The 20,469-nt window shown below is 37.0% G+C and overlaps 1 protein-coding gene across 2 annotated transcripts; it reads right to left on the bottom strand.

Annotated features, from left to right (window-relative positions):
- Positions 1-1,328: 1,328 nt before the first annotated feature.
- Positions 1,329-18,843, bottom strand: cpxm1b (carboxypeptidase X (M14 family), member 1b). 2 transcript variants are annotated; one of them, XM_053239457.1, is made up of 14 exons: positions 18,467-18,843; positions 17,091-17,225; positions 15,109-15,218; positions 13,690-13,829; positions 13,232-13,316; positions 11,175-11,325; positions 10,188-10,276; positions 8,261-8,384; positions 4,746-4,942; positions 4,393-4,572; positions 3,820-4,114; positions 3,128-3,267; positions 2,358-2,460; positions 1,329-1,815 (listed from the first exon to the last, which is right to left on the bottom strand). In XM_053239457.1, the coding sequence occupies exons 1-14, from the start codon at positions 18,792-18,794 to the stop codon at positions 1,520-1,522; spliced, it is 2,373 nt and encodes a 790-aa protein (XP_053095432.1). In that variant the 5' UTR covers positions 18,795-18,843; the 3' UTR covers positions 1,329-1,519. The 2 variants fall into 2 exon arrangements, with proteins under 2 accessions (XP_053095432.1, XP_026802811.3); XM_026947010.3 differs by lacking the exon at positions 17,091-17,225 and having other exon boundaries at positions 18,467-18,842.
- Positions 18,844-20,469: the final 1,626 nt, after the last annotated feature.

Genomic DNA, 20,469 nt, shown 5'->3' with positions numbered 1-20,469 from the left:
GTGTGCGCCTGTAACATTATTGACGCTTCCGCTATATTCTACTGTTACTATGGTGAGCTGAAGGACGTCCAATCATAAAGTGCGCTTGTGACGCATTAGCCAATCATAGAGCAGGAGGCGGGAGTTGTTAGGGGGGAAAATGTTTTCTTTTGGTTTATTGACAATTTAATTTAATTTAATGTAACTTTTACACAGCCATAGTGTTCCTGAGAATGATTCAAGTGACTAATATTAGGCTACAGAACATTTTGAATCGTTTGTGTAAATATAAAGTGTTAGATTTTTTTTAAAAGGAGCACAGCGCCACCTGCTGGACACAAACGCTATTTCATTGGTTCTGTAAATTTATTGACAATATTTCATCACTGTGTTTATGTGACGAAACATTTTTAACAACCAGATTAAAAAATTTATTCTGGTAAAATTATTACAGGTATACAAGCCTATGTAATACATAAAGAAATTATTTTATGTTCTATAAGTTGAAAAATATTATTTTGTTGTTGTTTTGGTATACATATCTAATATATTATTACACCACAATGCTGTTAAAATCTTAGTTCTGATTGGTCAGCTGATCTTACGTTATCATCTTGTTATGTTTTACTTCATTAGACCTTATCATTAACATTTTAGTCTATATATATGGATGAAAAATGTGTATAATGGGTGAAGTTTTCTGTAAAGAGACGTTTATTTAACATTTATGGAAGGAGTCTCCAGCGTCAGCGCAATCAGAAGTAAAGCTGTAACTTTAAATTTTACATGATAAGCTGCATGTTTTGTTTTATTTACTTCAAGAGAGGGAAAAAAATGAATGTTGAGGGAACGACTGTTTATAGCTGCTATAACTTTTTTGCACAGACATTCCACATTAAACATTAAATGTAACTATAAATGGAGTGTGACATAAGTATTACATGTCATTCTTTAATTAATGAAAGTATGTAAAAGATGTAATTATTGACAGTTTGCTGTAGTATAAGAGGAATACAACAATAGGTTGTGTAATAGGAAAATAATCAACTAATTATCAAATAATATTTTATTCTACAGATTATAGAGGCTATGTAGTTAGCTGCTGTATGAAACAACTGAAATAGGAATTAAAAATAAACAAAGAATTAATGTTAAATTAGTAGAATTAATAGAATTAAAGTTAAATATTGATGATAAAAATGACATTTATCTGTTTTCACAGTATTTTCCCTGTAAAGCTGACTTCTATATGAATTTTTCATTTGTAAATGGTTAAAAATCAACAAAAAATTACTTGCTAAACAGAATAAATAATTCGTACAAGAAATAATGGAAATAATGAACAATCGTGATTTTGAGCGCTCAAACTTTAATTCTGTTATTTTAAAAAACATCAGTTCCAGACTGAAAAATGAGGTAAACCACGTGAATGATAATGTGTTGCTTATAAACTCTTGAAGTACAGGCAATGTAAAATGATCCCAAATCTAATTCATAATACACAAGTGTCCTGTAACCGCCCTGAAAAGCAGGTCAAAGGTCAAAGTGGTTTCCCGACCACACGCCGCTGTGCAGTCCGCTGTCGGTTGTTGGCAGCCGGTTTGCGCAGACGCAGCTGGCGCAGTCGGAGCTGCAGCTCTTTGGGGATCTTTCCCCCCTTGGCGAGGATCTCAAGCAGCCTCTGCTTGGGTGTTTTGGATAATTGGAAGTCGCAGATGGTGGGGTAGTGCTCGTATTCCACCCTGCAGGAGCGCGTGACTGGCACGTATCCCTCCGCCATCACCGTCACCTCGTAGTCCCCGGGGTTCAGCAGGCGCCAGTAATCTCCGTCAGATGCTGGAGATATAAAACATTATATAATTCTGGATTCTGTTTGGTCAGAAGGTGTTCAAATCACAGATTTATATTAATGCGCTCGGTCTAATACGTTTCTATAGAAGCTCTTTTTTCTTTAGCACAGTTTGGTATTATTCCTCAGATATGAGATCACAGAGCTTAATGATGTCATTTTATACAAATATACAAAGATTTGCGTGTGATTACAAAAAAGATTTTGGGTTAAAGTAGTAAATGACATTCACATTCACTGTTTATACACTCGGTTTTTCTCAGCCCATTGCGAAGTCTTGCCTTCTTTCCAACTTCAGTTCAGCCTTAATATATCTCGTGTTTGGTTTTTCTGGTTTCTGATATGTCCCTTGTGTTTTCCTCTTGCTTTGACTGCAGATTATTTGTCTGTTTAATTTGGGCACTTTTGTCTGTTTTAGGACTACGATCGTGTCCCATGTTTATTCCAAAATCAACTCCGCACTTGGGTCTTACCTTAGTTACTAGAAAAAGTGTCTAGGTTCAAGTTTGTTCTGTTTGATTTCCCTCACCGGATCTGATGTGATGGTCGATGTCGTCCACTTTAACGATGGCGTCTGCGATTCCAGCCTTGGTTTCTTTGTCCTTTATGACTCCTTTAATGCCTCGGTGGACCTGAAGAGTATAAAAATGTCAGAATGTAAAGTATTTACTAAACATGGAACAATATAATAATCATTTTTCCGAGATAGAATTTTTATATCCCTAACTCAATCTCTTTAATAAACATACATGGCTAAGATAATGTTCAGCTTGTTTAGTTCTGAGAGTAACGAATAAGGTAGAAATAGCTAGTAGCTAGAATAGAATGATAGTTTTCACTAAAGATGGAGCAACATTGAAATATACATACAGCTTTATGTGCTTGACTCAATCTTTTTAATGAATATGAACTCAAGCTAAAATCCTGAGCTACTGTTCAGATTGTTTAGTCCTGAGAATAACAAATGAATTAGAAATGTTTAGCATTTTTAAATCTGAATAAATAGTGATGATAGTGTCAGTTCCTGTCCATCTGCCATCAGAAATATTTTTTTTTATTTATTTATTTTTTTTACAGAAAATAATTTCTAAAATAATGCTTCATACTGATCAGGAAATAAGGAGAAGATATTTTACAGTCATTGTGAAAAGGCACTATTAAAATTGGGTTCTATTTTTTTTATTGGTTTTTATATTCAGAAATCTGCAGGAAAATCACAATTTTTGTATGTTTTTTTTTTTAATTTAATTTTTTTTTAGATTTGTTCACTCATTCAGTTCAGCAGGTTGGATTTCTTACCTGCTCCATGTAGACCAGCAGCGACTCTCTGTTGTTCTCCCACTCTGTGGGCAGCTCGCTGGCGTGAGGGAATTTATCACATGACAACTCGACCGTCACCTCAAAACAGTTTGTGTGAAGGTAGCTGAAATCATTCATGCCTGTAGATGATAAAAAAAATCACAGCCGTCCATCTCACTATTAAGAGGATGTCATGAAAAACACAGAAACAGCAGCACAGCAGTTAAATTATTCAGCCATATAATCCAGGATAATTCAAGGATAATTGTGCACCTTCAGCAGTTTATCAGAACAATGCAGAATTATAGATTTTTTCTACTTTAAAGCGGCAGTATGTGACATTTCGGGATTTAGAGAAATAGAGACCTTTCTGCAATGTTACATTGTACTGCAACGCTTTACATTAAGTTTCCTTTAACGAACATTATTTTCCTTAACTAACATTATTTAATTATTATGATAATTATGGTGAAGTTTTCTTAAAGTAAGGAGATGTTTATTTATCATTTATGGAAGGAGTCTCCAGTGTCAGAGCTTTGTAACAGTGAGAAGTTTTCTGACATCTTCAGGACAGAGGAATTTACACATCTAACCTACTTCTTTTGAAATTTCCTGAGGATGGTGACGGAATTTCAACAGGAAGTGGACAAAGGCATGTCATATACAACTTTTATTTTTTTTTAGATACCCACTGCCAGGCACCGTGTGCCAGTTAGCGCCGTTTACGATGTTGTTTTGCCGAGTGAAGTCCTTGTTGTGGCACGGCCGGCGGTCTGGATTGGACATGGCGTGGTTGGTGCTGGCGTAGACGGTGGCGAGCCAGCGGAAGAAGCTGTCGTCCGGGGTGGGGGTGTGTTCGCGAGGAGCCCAGTCTCGCGCCATGTCGAACGGGTACGTGACCACCAGCTCACCGCCATGCAGGTTGGCGCTCAGTACGAAGGGGATCAACTGCATCCAGCTGATCACGGCGCGCGTCTCCGGGGCCACCTACACGCGTCCGTTAGTAAACAACAACACAATGTCACTGATGTGATAAACATGTTTTATTCTTTACTTTAAGGTCACTTAAAGTAACACAATGACACAATGTGACACAATCTTATAACATGTTTATAGACTAATTCATTATGTTAATTCATTAAATTATCTATTACCTTAGGTTTATGGGGCATTACTGGAGCTTACAAATAAAAAAAAACATATTTGTAATGATTTACAGATACAGGATTGACAGAAAAGTTGTTTTCTTCATGAAACACACTCACCAAAGCGTCCTTCGATGTGTACTGTTTAGGAATAGGGATGTAATGGTTGATGAGTTTGGACTTGTCCGTCTCCAGCTCTATGGCGTCCCACATCACGGAGTTCAGATTGGCGAAGTTGTTGTTCATGTCATAGCCTTCGTAGCTGTAACGACCCAGAGCCCAGCTGGCTAGCTCGGATCCCTGAAGACGAAACAATACACACTCATCCAATTACAGAATAAAAGACATGGGCAAGATTCCTATCAGCATCATGAAGTCAGGATGAAGTTAGTGTCCATTTAGAGTTACCTTCTGAATGCAAGCTATGGTGTGAATGTGTATACTGAGGTTCAGGATTGTGGGACTGACCGCACCTTCTTGTAGGCCATCTCGTAGCCGTCGGGGTTCATGGAGGGCAGTAGGTGGATGCGAGTCTCTTTAACTAGATGGACTATGCGCTGGTTGCCCTGTTTGTATTCCTGACAGATGTACTGCATCAGGTTTAGGAGCAGCTCTCGGCCCAGAACCTCGTTCCCGTGCATCCCTGCCACGTAACGGAACTCCGGCTCGCCTGTAGGGGGCAGCAGCGCACTTTTACTATTTAGACACATTTACAAACTATAGTACTTCTACAGAGTGGTTTGAGTGAGTAACGCTTAATCTGAGGTATCATGGTGTTTTGTGGTGCTGTGACGAGTAGACTTAGCATACACAATTCTTTAATGCTATACAAAAAATATTCTGTTTAAAATTTTGTTTTTTCTTTGGAAATCTATTATTAGTTTTTATGTAAAGCACTAATGCAAAGAACATAGAATAAAAAAAAAATTAGGGTGCCAAGACTTCTGCACAGTATTGTCCTAGCAAAGTGACTTTAACAAGTTGAACACAAAATGTCCAAACTTTTTTCAATTGATAATTATTTAATATGAACAGTTTAATATTTATTCAGGATTGATATCCTTTGTGTTTCATACTTTGTAAAGAGACTTTGCATGTTATAAATAAGCAAATAAGTAAATAAATAAATTTTATTTTGGGTTTCTACTACTTTTTTTACATAACCAAAAATTTTAAATAAATGTCATAAATATTTATTATGTGTTTATTTATTTATATTTGTTATATAAAAATAAATATTTATTAAATAAATACATTTTTGCTGTTTTTGTACTGCACATTTAATTATTCAGTAGTGCCCATGCGGACCCCTTTCCCCCACTGAAAGCTCCTACAATGGGCACGTGAGCATCAGAACTGGACCATGGTGCAATGGAAGAAGGTGGCCTGGCCTGATGAATCACGTTTTCTTTTACATCATGTCGATGGCCGGGTGCGTGTGTGTCGCTTACCTGGTGAAGAGATGGCACCAGGGTGCACTATGGGAAGAACGCAAGCTGGCGGAGGCAGTGTGATGCTCTGGGCAATGTTCTGCTGGGAAACCTTGGAACCCTGGCATTCATGTGGATGTTACTTTGACACGTACCACCTACCTAAACATTGTTGCAGACCAGGTACACCCCTTCATGGCAACGGTATTCCCTAGTGGCAGTGGCCTCTTTCAGCAGGATAATGCACCCTGCCACACTGCAGAAATTGTTCAGGAATGGTTTGAGGGACATGGACAAGGACAAAGAGTTCAAGGTGTTGACTTGGCCTCCAAATTCCCCAGATCTCAGTCCAATCGAACATCTGTGGTATGTGCTGGACAAACAAGTCAGATCCATGGAGACCCCACCTTGCAACTTACAGGACTTAAAGGATCCGTTGCTAACATCTTGGTGCCAGATACCACAGCACACCTTCAGAGGACTTGTGGAGTCCATGCCTCGATGGGTCAGAGCTGTTTTGGCAGCACAAGTGGGACCTACACCTATATAGACCTGTATATATATATATATATATATATATATATATATATATATATATATATATATATATATATCCACAGTATTAATGTTTATAGAAGTATAAAATACATTTTAAAAAGTAACATGTAGGACCCTAGGTTGAAAAGTGCGATGCTACATCTGACCAGTGAAAAAATGGAGAGAAAGACATAACAAAGGTAGCGAAGAATCCTTAACTGTCAAAACACATCCTGCAAAACCATTTTGTCCAAAAGAATGTAGTGTTACAATTCGAAACCTGAACAAATAGAAATAAACAGTTTAAGTACAGAGTGATGTCACAGATGATATTTGCATATGCAAATGACAGAGAAGTGTTTTAAAATCACCGCATATTATTTGACTGGAATGTAGTTTCAGCTCTCAGCTACTGAAACGCTGAAACCTGAGATTTTCACAGGAGAAGCTAACAGCTACATTACGGTAAAGGAACAGATGTGAGACTAATGAAACACGACCTCAGTGCCTCTCTCTCTCTCTCTCTCTCTCACATACATCTCTCTCAAGTCCGTCTTTTAGGTCTCCGCTAACAAAGCGGTCTGAAATTTGGCACCTTCCCTAAAACAGCGCTGCACTGCATCAAAACACACCCACATACGCCTCATAAATGGGGAAATCCATGAAATTGGTATAAAAAAGGAGGTTTTGCAAAGATTTCAAAGAAGAAAAATATAAAATATTTAACCACTGCCAGTCAAACATGCTCTAGAAGTAAGAAATAAGTAGAAATAGTGACCTATACTTTGAAAATATCAGATTCTTTCAAGCTCACAGTTGACATTTCTTTTTTTAGTATTGATTAGCAATCATATTTGGAGTATTCCTGACAGAGTTTACATCTTAAATATATCTAGCTGAACCTGACAGCCAGCTTAGCTAACTTTTTGCTAGCTAGTTATATTTTGTTAGCTTGCTAGCTAGCTAGCTCTGTTAGTCAGTTCACTATTTAATATAAAACAAACAGTGTATAAAACTTGCTAGCTAGCTATAGTTAGTTAGTTAGCTAGCTAGGTTTCTCAGCTTGCTCTTAGGTACAAGAGCTAACGTGATAACACAAAGCGTAGCTGTGTTTTAGCAAGAGAACATGAGCATAAATAAACCAGATACAAATCTGCACCTGTTCTCCACCTGATTCTATAGACAATGGTTGATTATCAGGAAATAAAGTCACACACTTCTTCACCTTCTTGCAGCTTTTCAAAATGGCTGCACTGTGCTGTTTAGCTATCAGAGCAGGAACTATGTGCGATTTTGCTGCATATATACATGCCTGAGCTTGTGTTAAACAAATACAAATTTGGCTGTAAACTGTTTCTAGAACAAGCCGAGTCTGTGCTGAACCTCAAAAGAGCTCTTTTTGAAGGTGAAGGTCTCCTCTCTGCCCTCGAGGTTTGGAGAACACTTCACCCATTCAGCATGGAGTCTTTCGGATTCCCCTTCAGGGAAGAAATCCAAGCCCAGCTCTGCGTTGACCTTTGACCTTAGCTCCAGTCGCAGGATTCTTCCATTTTTAATATGAAAAGCATGTGTCCCATAAGCCTGGAACATGCTTCCTGATTCACACACAGCTAAGAATCTGGCAACTTATTATATCATGGTACATAGAGTTCTCAATTCTGATTGGTCAGAAGGTGTTGATTCATTTCACTATAACAGCAGCTCTGACAGTTGTGGTTTATATTAATGCGTTCGTTCTGATACGTTATCGTTTCTATAGTAACCGCTCACTGATACGGGTAATCGTTGATATGGTAAGTTGATAAGTTTTCAGTATGGAGATGTTTATTTAACATTTATGGAAGGAGTCTCCAGTGTCAGCGCTTTGTAACAGTCCAGGCTAGATTCTTACATTATATTTATATACGATGTTTTTTGACAAAGTTTATAATTTAAAGTAAATTGCGATGAATTGTTTAGCGTGCTACAGCTTTGCGAGGCAAATTTATAGCGAACACAGATTCGATCAGGTTCTCTCTCACCCAGCTCGTGTTTGCCCGGGTTATCAGAGATCTCCATCACGTAGAGTTTCAGGCCCATGTAGCTCTTCCCGATGCTGTAGATGCGTGTGATGTCCGGACAAGCCTCGTTCACAGACCTCATTAGCTGGAAAAGATAAATAAAATGAAGTGAGTGATGTCATAGGTAGTTAAATCTTCCAGTCTGCAAAGGTTAGCAGGAAAAAAATTATATGCAATATAACACTGAGGCGGTTTCGAAACTCCTAGAATATAGTTATTCCTGCCTGTAAAAATCCAATTTCTCTGATTTTTTAAATGGATTTTAAATGCCTTCTAGCACTTTGCATGAGATTCAGGCAGCATTTATGGAAATGAAATAATGGAAATAATGTCTGTGATATCACTGGTGTAGAAAAGTCTTTTTAGAATTTAAAAAATAAAAAACTAAATAAAGTACAAATGCCAAATGGACATAAAATGATTTGGTCATGAAAGTTTTGTACTGATTTTTAAAATTGTAAAAATTTTTACATTGTTACGTAATTAAAATTTTGTAGCAATTAAATAAAAGTCTCACTGTTTTTTTTATAGATATTTTTTAAAATGCAAACATGCTTTTCGCAGTTTGTAAGCAAACATATTTATATATTGTGATGCATATAGAATTTTCATGTAGTGTGATATATTTCTGTCATATCACACACATCTATTGGAGTTCATTTAACAGATAATATTGCAACTATTTCAGATTTTTTAAAATGTTGTAACTATTTCAGATCAGGGAACCAATAGTCCTTATCCAGAACATCTCCTAAAGACATGAATTTTGCAGAAAGTTGTTGCTGTTCTCTTCCTGTTTCTAATCCAAAGCTGAAATAAATGGACATGAACATTAACGCCAGTGCTGACCGCTGTTCGCTGCTGGTTAGCGGTTATTTGCAGAGGACAGGATGAGAATAAGTAAGAGCCTGGAGTAATATTTGTTTTCTGGTGAGTGAGGTGAACCTCAGTACACAGTCAGACACCAGGAACCCGAGCGGCTCTGCCAACTCTTACAACGTACGCTTTAATCCACGTGTTTCCCAAACGTGACAAGTAGGCAAGAAGAATCACTTTGAAATATTTAAGTATTTGAGATTTCTTTGCCATTTCCTCGTAAGTTATATTAGACACAAAGTTAAAATTTGCATCTGATGAGATTTATACCACAGCGTGGCTGAATGCTTGAAGCTGATTGGTCAGGAGGTGTGCATTATTTTTGAATAACAGCACAGGTAGTTCCGGCTGTAATATAAACAATAGGTTAATATTAATGCGTATAATATCTAATACGTTAAGGTTTCTATAGTAACAGCTCATACGCAGGGACTTGTACAGTAGAGCCTTCACATAATCTATGGACTAATAATAAACGGATATTAAAAACACATGTTGTCATTAACCAAAGTAAAACATATAATCGTTGACATTTCTTGGTGACATTTGTTTATTGGGAGACATTTATGGAAGGAGTCTCGATCGTAAGTGCTTTGAAACAGTCATGGCGCTTTGTGAAGTTTATCAGCACAGGAAAGTCTTCAGATAGAGGAGTTTACGCTTTCTGTAAACTGTGGGGTTTTTTTTGAGCGAGAGAGAGAGTAAACAGAGCGGCTGGTGAGGGAATGACTTTATTGATGAGAACAGGAACTAACTTGTCTCTCGGATGTTCCACAACATTAACTCTAACTATAAACTGTGAGGTGTTTTGTACATTAATAAATTAAACAGTGTAATTGTTGGTAAAGGGGCACACAGTAAGTGGAATAACACACTCCAGACCGTGCTGTTAAACAAAAATAATGCATTTATTCATAATGATGCTTTGTGCCGCATCGCTCCCCCAGCCGTGCGTTATTTTCATATAACAGCATCAAGACTGCTGCATGTACCTCAAGATGTCAGAACGTACCTTCCTCATTTCTTTGTAATTGTGATGTCTGAAGTCCAGTTTGTCCTGGGTTTTTTCTTCAACTTGCCATTCGTAAATGTAATTTGGGTCTAAAGAGAGAAGTTTAAGAATAAACACCATTAAACCTTATTTCACACAAAGTTTGTAGAAATGATAAAAAGGGATTACCTTTTGTAAGCCTTAGGCCCACTGGAAGCTTTTCTCATGAGGCCCGGGATTTTTAACTTTTAACAAGTTTTAAAGCTGGTACAAAACACAGTGAGAACAACCTAATAATAACAACATTCTGGGTATATACAAAAACAAACAAACAAACAAACAAACAAACAAAAAATGTGCTAACTAACTAAATAAAACAAAGAAATGAAATCTAACAAAAAACTGACTAACTAACTAACTAACTAACTTTATCTCAATAAATAAAAACATAGAAATGAACAACTAAATAAAAACAAAACAAATAAATAGAAAATACAAACAAAATAGATAAACAGAAAACAAAGGAAAAAACAAATAAAAAACAATTAACTACATAACTAAATACATTAATTAAACAAATAAACAAATGAAAACAGACAAATCTACATAAAAACAAACAAATCAATTAAAAACATAAAAATTATTCAAATAAATAGAACATGAAGAAACAAATAAAAGCAACTAACCAACTAACTAACCAAATAAATAAAAAATAAATAAATAATATAAAAAAAATCTTCATACCATAAATGAATAAAGTCAGTGAGTCCAATGCATCATTTTCACACATTATAATAATAAATGTATAATAATCAGCTGCTTGTGTATATTAGCAGTTAGATAGAAAATATCCTATCATAAACATTCTAGAAAGGAAAATATTTTTCCGAAAATTCAAGGAAAGTGGGTCTTAGATTTGTAGTCTCACTCCTAGATGTGAATTCTTACCACTTTCTATTCCTGAGGCTGTGTTAATATTCTTAAGCGGTGTAAATTTGTGATTATTACCCGGTAGCACGCAGCCCAACACTTCTGCACGCAAGCAGATGGTTCCATTTTTAAACCACGTTTGTGGGTTGATCCGAACGAACCGTGCCACCACAGAACCGGGGAAGATGGCCAGCACTGGAGTGTCGGTGTCCTGATTCCCCTCAAACACCTGTTAGCATGAAAGATGGCACTGAGTGAACCTCTTCAATTCAACTAGCCCAAATTTCACTTGGCTAAGTAGCAGCTGGTACTGTACAGCATCGTAAAGACGGGGCGGGGCCAAACGGTTGTTTACACACCGGGAAATGGTCAATTTGCCTTTGACTTAAATGCCAAACAGATTGTGTTCCATTGTTGTGTTAGCATGAAAGATTGTGTTCAGCTAGTCATCTAGTCCAGAACTGCATTTGACTCAGTGGTGTTTGTTGTGATTTTGCTAGCCAGGTTTCACCCACAGTAATCTGGTGGTAAGCAATAAACGGTGGGCACACAAGCCGTTTTTTTCCAACAGAGCCACTTAATCAAGCTAACTGCTGCCAGCCACCATGTCCAAATGTGTATCAGAGCCATCAGCGTGCTGCCAGGAGAGAGTCCTGCTGGCCGAATGATGGAGATGATACAGTGCCATGGTGATGCCTGAGCCAATGCACATCAGCAGCAGCTAATGAAAGTCTTTAGCTTTGTGTCGAGGAAACTGATGTATCCGTCCTTACACTTACATACAGTGATTAATAATAAAGATGGAGGATAAAAATGAAACGATAGGGTTGAAGAAAAATTTGGAAGAGATCTCTCCGTGTTTAAAGCCTCTGGATAAGTATCTGGCTAGGTAGCTAGCTTATGAAATGCTCCATCCATACATCTACAGTGCTTCCTAAATGACCTACCCATCCTTATTCTTTCTAATTGATCATCCATCCAGCTATAAAGAGCATTCCCTATCTGTCCATAAAATCATGCCCCAGCAATTAATCCATCCATCCATCCATCCATCCATCCATCATGCTACTCTATCTAACCATCAGGCTTTATAACTGCTCCATTTGTTTACAAATATTTTCTAAATGTTCTATCTATCCATTTAGAACACTTCCTGTTTGCTTCCCATCCATCCATCCATCCATCCATCCACCTATCCATCAACCAGGTTTTCTAATTTCTTTACGATATATTTATGTATCCTCCTTTTCAATGCAGCATCCAGCCATCTAACACACCTACTCAGTTGATTTATCATTTCTCCTATACGCTTCATTCACATGGCTTCCAAAAATACTGCATCCATCCATCCATCCATCCATCAATGCATCACATTTTCTAAATGTTTCATCTCTCCATCTATAACACTATATCTATATTCATAAATGCTCTCTCCATCTATGGTACTATTTAACTGCTCTATCCAGCTATCATCCTTCCATCCATCCATCCATCGCTTTCTAAATGCTTCATCATTCGTAGAGCTTCATTCGTAAATGCTTTATCCATCTATTTATAGCACTTTCTATCAGCTCCATCCATCCATGCGTCCATCCATCCATCTCCTGCTAACTGCTCCAACCATCCATCCATTCTTCCATTTATAAGCATGTTAACTGCTTCAACCATCCATCTATGCATCCACCTTCTAAATGCAGCATCTGTCCATCCGTCCATCCATTCATCCATCCATCATACTGTCAAAATGCACCATTCTAATTTCTCTATCCAGCCATTTGATTTATGTTTTTCTCTAAATGCTTCATTCGTATGGCTTCCAAAATACTACTTACTTCCTATTTGCTCCCACCATCAATATATAAAACTTCCTAAGCATTTCATTCCACTTTATTCATCAAGCTATCAATTTTTTAGGGTGTTTTAAATGTTGTCATCTTCTTTCCGTCCATTCATCCTTTCATCACTAACATGCCTGATTTTCGAAACTGAGTTTTGAAACAGATGCTTGGAATTAGATTAAAGAAAATATCTGAAGTCAAGACTTGCAGTCATTGAGGAGTATAATTCTGTATAATTATATACTGCAGTGTAATAATGCACTGGTTTGTCAGGAATTAGAAGTTCATGAATCTTACCGCCTCTTGTGTCCCGTTCATGCAGGGCTTCCAGCTGATGGAGTCGTTACTGAACTGCACCTTGAAAGTTTCAACCCAATTCCAGCTACAGAAGAAAAGTTAGCACACAGTATTATAACTTTACTAAGGTGAATGCTATGCATATATGGATTTTTATAAATTATGTTTAATTGTTGATATGGTGAGGTTTTCTGTGAGGAGACTGTTTTGTAGCATTTTTGTAAGGAGTCTCCAGTGTAACAGTCAGAGGTAAAGCTGTAACTTTAAGTTTTCCAACCCAGGAAAGTTTTCAGGACGGAGGAGTTTATGCTTTGAGCTTTCTTGATCATCCTTCCCCATCCTTGCTTATTTTCCTAATATTTCATAAATGTATATATATTTCAGTAATGAGCACACACTTGGTGTCCATGTGGCTGCATAGGTCTCTGTGTAATCCTGTATGTTGTATGGTTTGCTACCTCCAGATGGAACTGCGGCCCTGTATGATGACCCCCGTAAAGCGAGTGGCTCTCAAAGCGTCGACCTGAAGCCACTGTTTCTTGTCTTCATGTAGTGCACACCAAGCTCCATCATAAATGTCCCCATCCTCAATACCAGACTACACACACAAGGCAGGAGAAAGTATTTAGCCAGAATGAATGGGATATTAATTAATCCTAACAACCACAAGACATTCAGTTGGCAGTCTGGAAGATACAATTTATCATTTCTTTATAGCAGTGGTTCTCAAACTTTTTGAAGCCACAACCCCTTTAACTATAAAATTTATTCCACAGATCCCCTTCAGTATGGATTTCTTTCATGAATGTTGTTGTTGTTGTTGTTCTTTCAGCTGCTCCTGTTAGGGGTCGCTGCAGCGGATCATTGGTCCGCATATTTGATTTGGTACAGTTTTTACGCTGGATGTCCAGCAACTCCTGATGCAACCCTCCTCAATTTTATCTGGGCTTGGGACTGGCACTGGGAGTCTTTTGCACCCCCAGTGGCTCAGGTTCGAATCGTACCTGGGCCGCGGCTGTGAGAGCACCAAGGCCTAACCACCCAGATAGCAAAATTGGTTGTGGGCCTTATCTGGTTGAATTTAGGCCCACATACCACCATGGCCCACTCCCCTCAAATGGCCCTTAAGCTCCAAACTCATGCCAGAGCTCAGCCTAATGCTGTTTCACACAAGACTGTGAAAAAAAACTGTGCCAGAATTAACCCAAAAGGGCCTAAAGTAAGCCAGATCTCACCCAGATTTTGTTGCTATCTGGGCAGTAGTCCTCAAGGGACCTGGATTTATTTCATGAATATTACTTTAAATTTTCGAATAATATCTTTTGAGGCAAAGGAGCTGTCTATTCCTGAACTTTACACCAGTAGAACACATTAGGTCTGAGTTGACTTTGGTGCTTGGACCCCTAAATACTATAAATTTGACAATGTGGGTTGTGATTTCCACCACTGTAAAAAAAAAAAAAAAAGTCACGGACCCCCTAGATCTGCTTCATTACCCTGTGGACCCACATTTAGAACCCACATTTAGAAGGTTTGCATCTGTAAATCACTCGCAAAAAACGTGCAAGCAGAGGATTGCATCTTTCGCATGAGTAAAATAGCAGTGTTGTCTGGTTTTGTGTGTTTTCCTTAATGAATATGAAATTTTTGCATTTTTAAAACAACTGCAAATTGAATAGAAAAGAATTTTGCTCTGGCAATGTGACATGACTGAAAATCCCTGTGAAATAAAATAGCGACTGCATGTGCAAATTTAAACATCCGAAAAGCATGCATTAAATTTGGGGAAGTCCATAAATTTAAACTAAACAAGCAGCTAGTCTGAATTCTTATCAAGTTGAGATCTTAAGATTGTGTTGAGATAACATTTGTCTTGCCTGGATGTTGAGTCGTCCACGGTGGGGTCCGAGACCACGGCGTTTATATGATGAGGCCTGCAGCTGGGCATCTTTAACTCTCAAACTCTCCAAACCCAGTGGAGGGCATTCTGAGACACAAAAACACACACATATAGGATGTGCTAAAAACATGACTTTCATATACACAGCAGGAAATGGAAAGGATGGAAAACAGAGAGCTAGAAGAAAGATAATTGAGAGAAGAATTTGAAAAATGCGAACTCATTGGGAGCCAGTGTTTGTTCAACAGCTCATGCATTACACTAAATGAAGAGCAGAAGCTTATATAAGCAGAAAGACATCAACAAAAGAAACAGAGAATGGAGACAGATGGAGATGGAAAAAAGGTGTGCGTGGGTTTTTTTTTAAAAGAAGAATTCTACCAACAGTCTGTTTTTTTTGTTTTTTAATATTTGGGTTCCCAGGATCATCTGTAATCGAACAATACTCTAGATTTCCCTAGAGAGTCTGGCAATTGTCCATGCTGACAAGTTGTCTTTAAAACAGCACTGAATTCTTAGTTCAAATTTAAAACGATCCCTGAAGGTCATAATTAGGTGTGTTTTCATGGCAGGAACATTTGCAGAAGCTCCAGCATCTTTCCAGAACACATCGATTAAGCATGGGAGGAGAGATATGGCTAATGAATGCCATATGAGGTACTGGAAGAAGCACATGATACAAAAAAACACATTGTAGTGATGTCTTCCCAATTAGCAAACAAGTTGCATGCTATGCTTAAATAAACGATTAAAGATGTATGTGTGCTATCTGGGATAAATCACCCTAGGCCTCCTGGACCTGTCCTCTGTGAACCATTCTTGCAAATTTCCATTTGTGAAACAATGCACAGCTTTATAGGACTGCCAAATTTTTTAGCTTCCTGAAAAATAAAACCTACTATACTCTAAATTTTGCATCAAATAGTTAAACAAAACAGGACATCTAATATACACAAATCTAAACATAAAGGCCACACACGGCTGACAGAGCCTTCCATGATACCGTTCAATAAATTAATTTTGCACAGTTGTGGTTTGGCAGGACAGACGCAGGCCGTAATCTGAGTCTTAAAGATAACTAATGTGAAGTGTGTTTGCATTGGAGCCTTTCTGACCCAGCTGAGTGTGTAGCAGTGCAAAAACATGACCGTGTGAACTCCCTCAGAGCCTCACTGAAGAGAACTTTCTTTCATTTTTCACTGTTTTCATACACAGATGGTGAATCGCTTTTCTCGCGCTCCCCTTTCACCTTTGTTTTTCAGATGAAAAAACACAAATGACCCAACCAAAGAGAAAATGAGCTGCTGTGATCCTTTGGAGAGAGGCGGAGAGGTACAGAGCCTAGAGAAAAAAATGACTTTAGAAAAAATGGAGAGAGGAGAAAAAGAAAAAGAAGCAACATATGTAGTCTGCTTAGTGTTTTAGCAAGTGATATTTTTTCATATGATAATGGACAATAAGGAAGAGATGCTTCCTGTGAGGAGAAATCCAAACCAAAGTCTCAGTGGTGCAATAAAAATCAGTATCAGGATTGTGATTAAGCAGAAGTGTGTTGATTAATTTTCTGCCATTTCGCAAGGGAAAGAACCCAGCAAAGCATGTGGAAAGACCCTGATGAAGACTGCTTTCACATATGCAGTGTTTAGTCCATTTGAGTGGAACCCTGGTGCCTTGTTCCCTTTGATGCGGTTCTTTAGGCAGCTGAGAACACAGCAATCACACTCGGTGCAGACTAACACTAACTAACACAGCTAATGAAAACCAAAGCAGATTTCCTGGGTTGGATGGAAAGGTGAAAGTGTTAGGAAGGCTAAGCAAAACTAGAGCCAATGCCTTAATGCCTAAACTACAGACTCCTAGTGGAGTGTATACAATATGGTGGCATTGCTCTCAGCAGTTCCATTCATACTGTATACCAGTTTACCCAGTACATACGCTTGTCTCAGGATGCAGCTTTACCTGGAGGCAAGGTTGGCCCCAGCTTTCTCGGTTTGGGTTTGAGTTTTGTTTTCTCAGATTTTGCAGAAATTCTCTTCGTTTGCACCTTCTTAGACTCCTTTCCTAGGCTCCTGAAAGAGCTCCTTGCTAGATTAGCTATGAAAGGCAAAACAGGCTGATGAGTTGGAATCACAAACATCCCCTCCGTCACGTCTGTCCTCTCAGTTTCTTGTTAAAGCCTCTTCCTGGTTTGCGCAATGTGTTTGCGAAGTCTTGCCACTTACTTGAATCTAGAACACTGGGGGAATGTTGAACTGCTCATTAACTCATGGGTTTTCCTCAACTCCTACCTAAAATCCTTTAGTGGGGGGTTAAATGCAAAGGTATCCACAACTCCAGTGCTTTTCTTTTTTAAAAATTACTTTTAAAAAGTTCTGTAAAGAACCAGTTGAACTTTGTAGATCTACTGATAGCAGAACCTTATCCCTATCCGTTCAAATGGTTTCAAAGTCTCAGGTGTTGAACATCTCAAGATTTTACAGAAGCTTCTGGTTGCTGATCAACAGTATCTCCTCCCCCGAACCAAACTTCATTTAAGTCATCCTGAAGTATTTGATAATAATCTTGTTAAAATTAGCAACGAAAGGAAAACTAGCTAGCAAGATGAATTGCTAGAAGATTTGACAAGATGAATAAAAATCAATCATTTTTGACCATTTACTTTTATTCTTGAATACTTGACTATGTTTAAAAGTTTTTGACTTTCACTCAAGTGAACTGAGAAAGATTTCGACACAATGTTCATATTTTCACTTAAAAACTAGCTAGTCACGTTTTGAAACGATGTTTCCCTTTTGCCCCACCTCCCAAAGTATGAAATTGTAATCATAAAGCTTGAATGGCTTAAAATACATGATAATGTAGCTCTGTTTTAAAAGTAAATTGATAAATATGGATTATTCATGCTAGTTTGCAGGATCTTTTATACTTTCTAAAGAAAGTATGTGACGATTATGGAAGGTATTTATGTAACATTTAGGCGATATATATATATATATATATATATATATATATATATATATATATATATATATATATATATATATATATATACATTACAAAACTAAAGACGCAAATGTTGGACAGCAAACATACTTTTGAGTTAAAAGTGTATTCTTTTAAATTTGATTTGTCACCAAATTATATTCCTTTATAACTTTACAACTATTTTAGATTAAACAATTCGCTGTACAGTGTGTACTTCAGATTTCCTCATCACAGTAGACTATCTAACTGATTTATCATTACACCTCTAGTCAGAAATGAATTCCTTGCTCCCACTACTCTTAAAATGTATACAATCCAGGAATGATTAATGTCATTTTAGATTGTTTTACCTAACTTGGTTGGCTCGTCCTCTTCTCCTTTACCCCACACCCATCTCTCCAGCTTTGGCTCGATCTTCTCCTCCAGATCTTCAGTGCCGAAGCGGACCTCCGTGGGCTTTGCGCTGGTGGAGAAGATCCTCGCAGGAGGTTTTGTAGGAGTGATTTTTCTCTCATTGCTCCTCGTGCTGTGTCTCAGCACAGTGGGTCCAGACGAAGATGGCGTTTGATTGACAGAAGGAGATGTAGGTGATCTGTTAATTCCACCCAGAAGGATTTCAGCTCCAGTGAGCAAACCTAAACAACACAACATAAATGATTGATGCCATGTTGAAGCCATGTCTGCACTGTTTGGCTTCCAGAGCTGGAGTGTGTGAGCACGAAACCACCGCTAATGTCACAGAAAACCACATTTCTTGGAGTAGAGGGTCTGCAGAATGCACAGTTATTAACTTTAATGAGAAATCCACTTGCAGGAAAAGAGGAGATTTTTCCAAGCCACGTCATTTATCTTACATCTCCATCTGCACAAAGAATCATGTTTACCATGTTAGTATAATACACTTTTTATTCCAATCTGTAAATTAACATTCAATATATAACCCGTAAACACTTATACCACATATAATAATATAATAATATAATAATATAATATAATAAACCAAATACTAAACAGATATTATTTATCGTGTGTTTAAGCTATATTAAGTTACATACCATATAATTTCTACAATATAATATATACATTTATATATATATATATATATATATATATATATATATATATATATATATATATTATATATACATTTTATATATGTATAAAAATGTAGAATATTATTTTACATATTAAGTGTAATATTTTATATAATAGAACTATAGAGTAAATTAACAACAACAACAATAATAATAATGTATGACATATTAATATTATAATGTATTTAATAAAACAATAAAATATATATATATATATATATATATATATATATATATATATATATATATATATATGTGTGTGTGTGTGTGTGTGTGTGTGTTCTAAATATAAGTAAAAACCATACTAATAACCAGAATATGATATAATTATTTTGTTGTTATTTAGCTGCTTACTTACGTACTTTATTTCAACTATTTCAATAAAAAAATGAATGATTCTTGAATATAATAATAATAATAATAATAATAATAATAATAAATTGGACATTAAATTGTTATTTTGTCAGTGTAGTCCTTCCTAAAATTTATAAATTGCACTTTGTAAATATTTTATAATTTTTAATATTATAAAAATGATTAGCATTATGTATATGTAGAAATAAATTAAGGTTAAATAAAAAAAATAAAGTTTATAAAAACTCATTCATAACTAGATTCATAACTTGCCTATTAAACTATAGTTTACAGGGTTATTTTTGCTCTTACTATTTGTTATACATTATGAAATTAGTGTGGAATGCTGCGCTCATATTAGTTTGCTCAGTGCGCCACCTACAGGCGATGATGAGACACTGTACAATTTCAACCAGATTTATATTAGTCTTATTTTAGAATCTGCTTTAATACTCAGGTCACATTCAGGAAGAGCTGAAGGACTCGAACACTTCTCTAATAAATGTTAAGACACACTAATACACTCTTTAACACATGCATGCGAATGAGCTGGTGAGGCGGAGCTTTATCAGAGCAGAGAAACCTGGGGGAAATAATGGCCCGTGTTTAATTTGCACTTTTAACCCGCTGCTGGTGGGAGAAGCTTCAGACCGAAGCGTTCACATGAAGTCCGGCTCAGAATTGTACTGAGGAAATGAATCGTTTCAAAGAATCATTGTTCATGAGTCATTTGTATTGAAAGGCTCACTACATTACTGTTACATAGCACTGGCACTGGAGACTCCTTCCACAGATGTTAAATAAACATCAGTCAAGGCAGTAGTGGATCTGTTTTGATCTGTGAGTGTATCATTGTATCTTGTTGACCTTATCAACTTAGAAAACAAATCAAAATTTGAAAAAAA

The sequence above is a fragment of the Pangasianodon hypophthalmus genome, chromosome 13 (assembly GCF_027358585.1).
Source record: "Pangasianodon hypophthalmus isolate fPanHyp1 chromosome 13, fPanHyp1.pri, whole genome shotgun sequence".
NCBI lineage: Eukaryota > Metazoa > Chordata > Actinopteri > Siluriformes > Pangasiidae > Pangasianodon > Pangasianodon hypophthalmus.
This window is presented reverse-complemented; position numbering and strand designations above follow the sequence as displayed.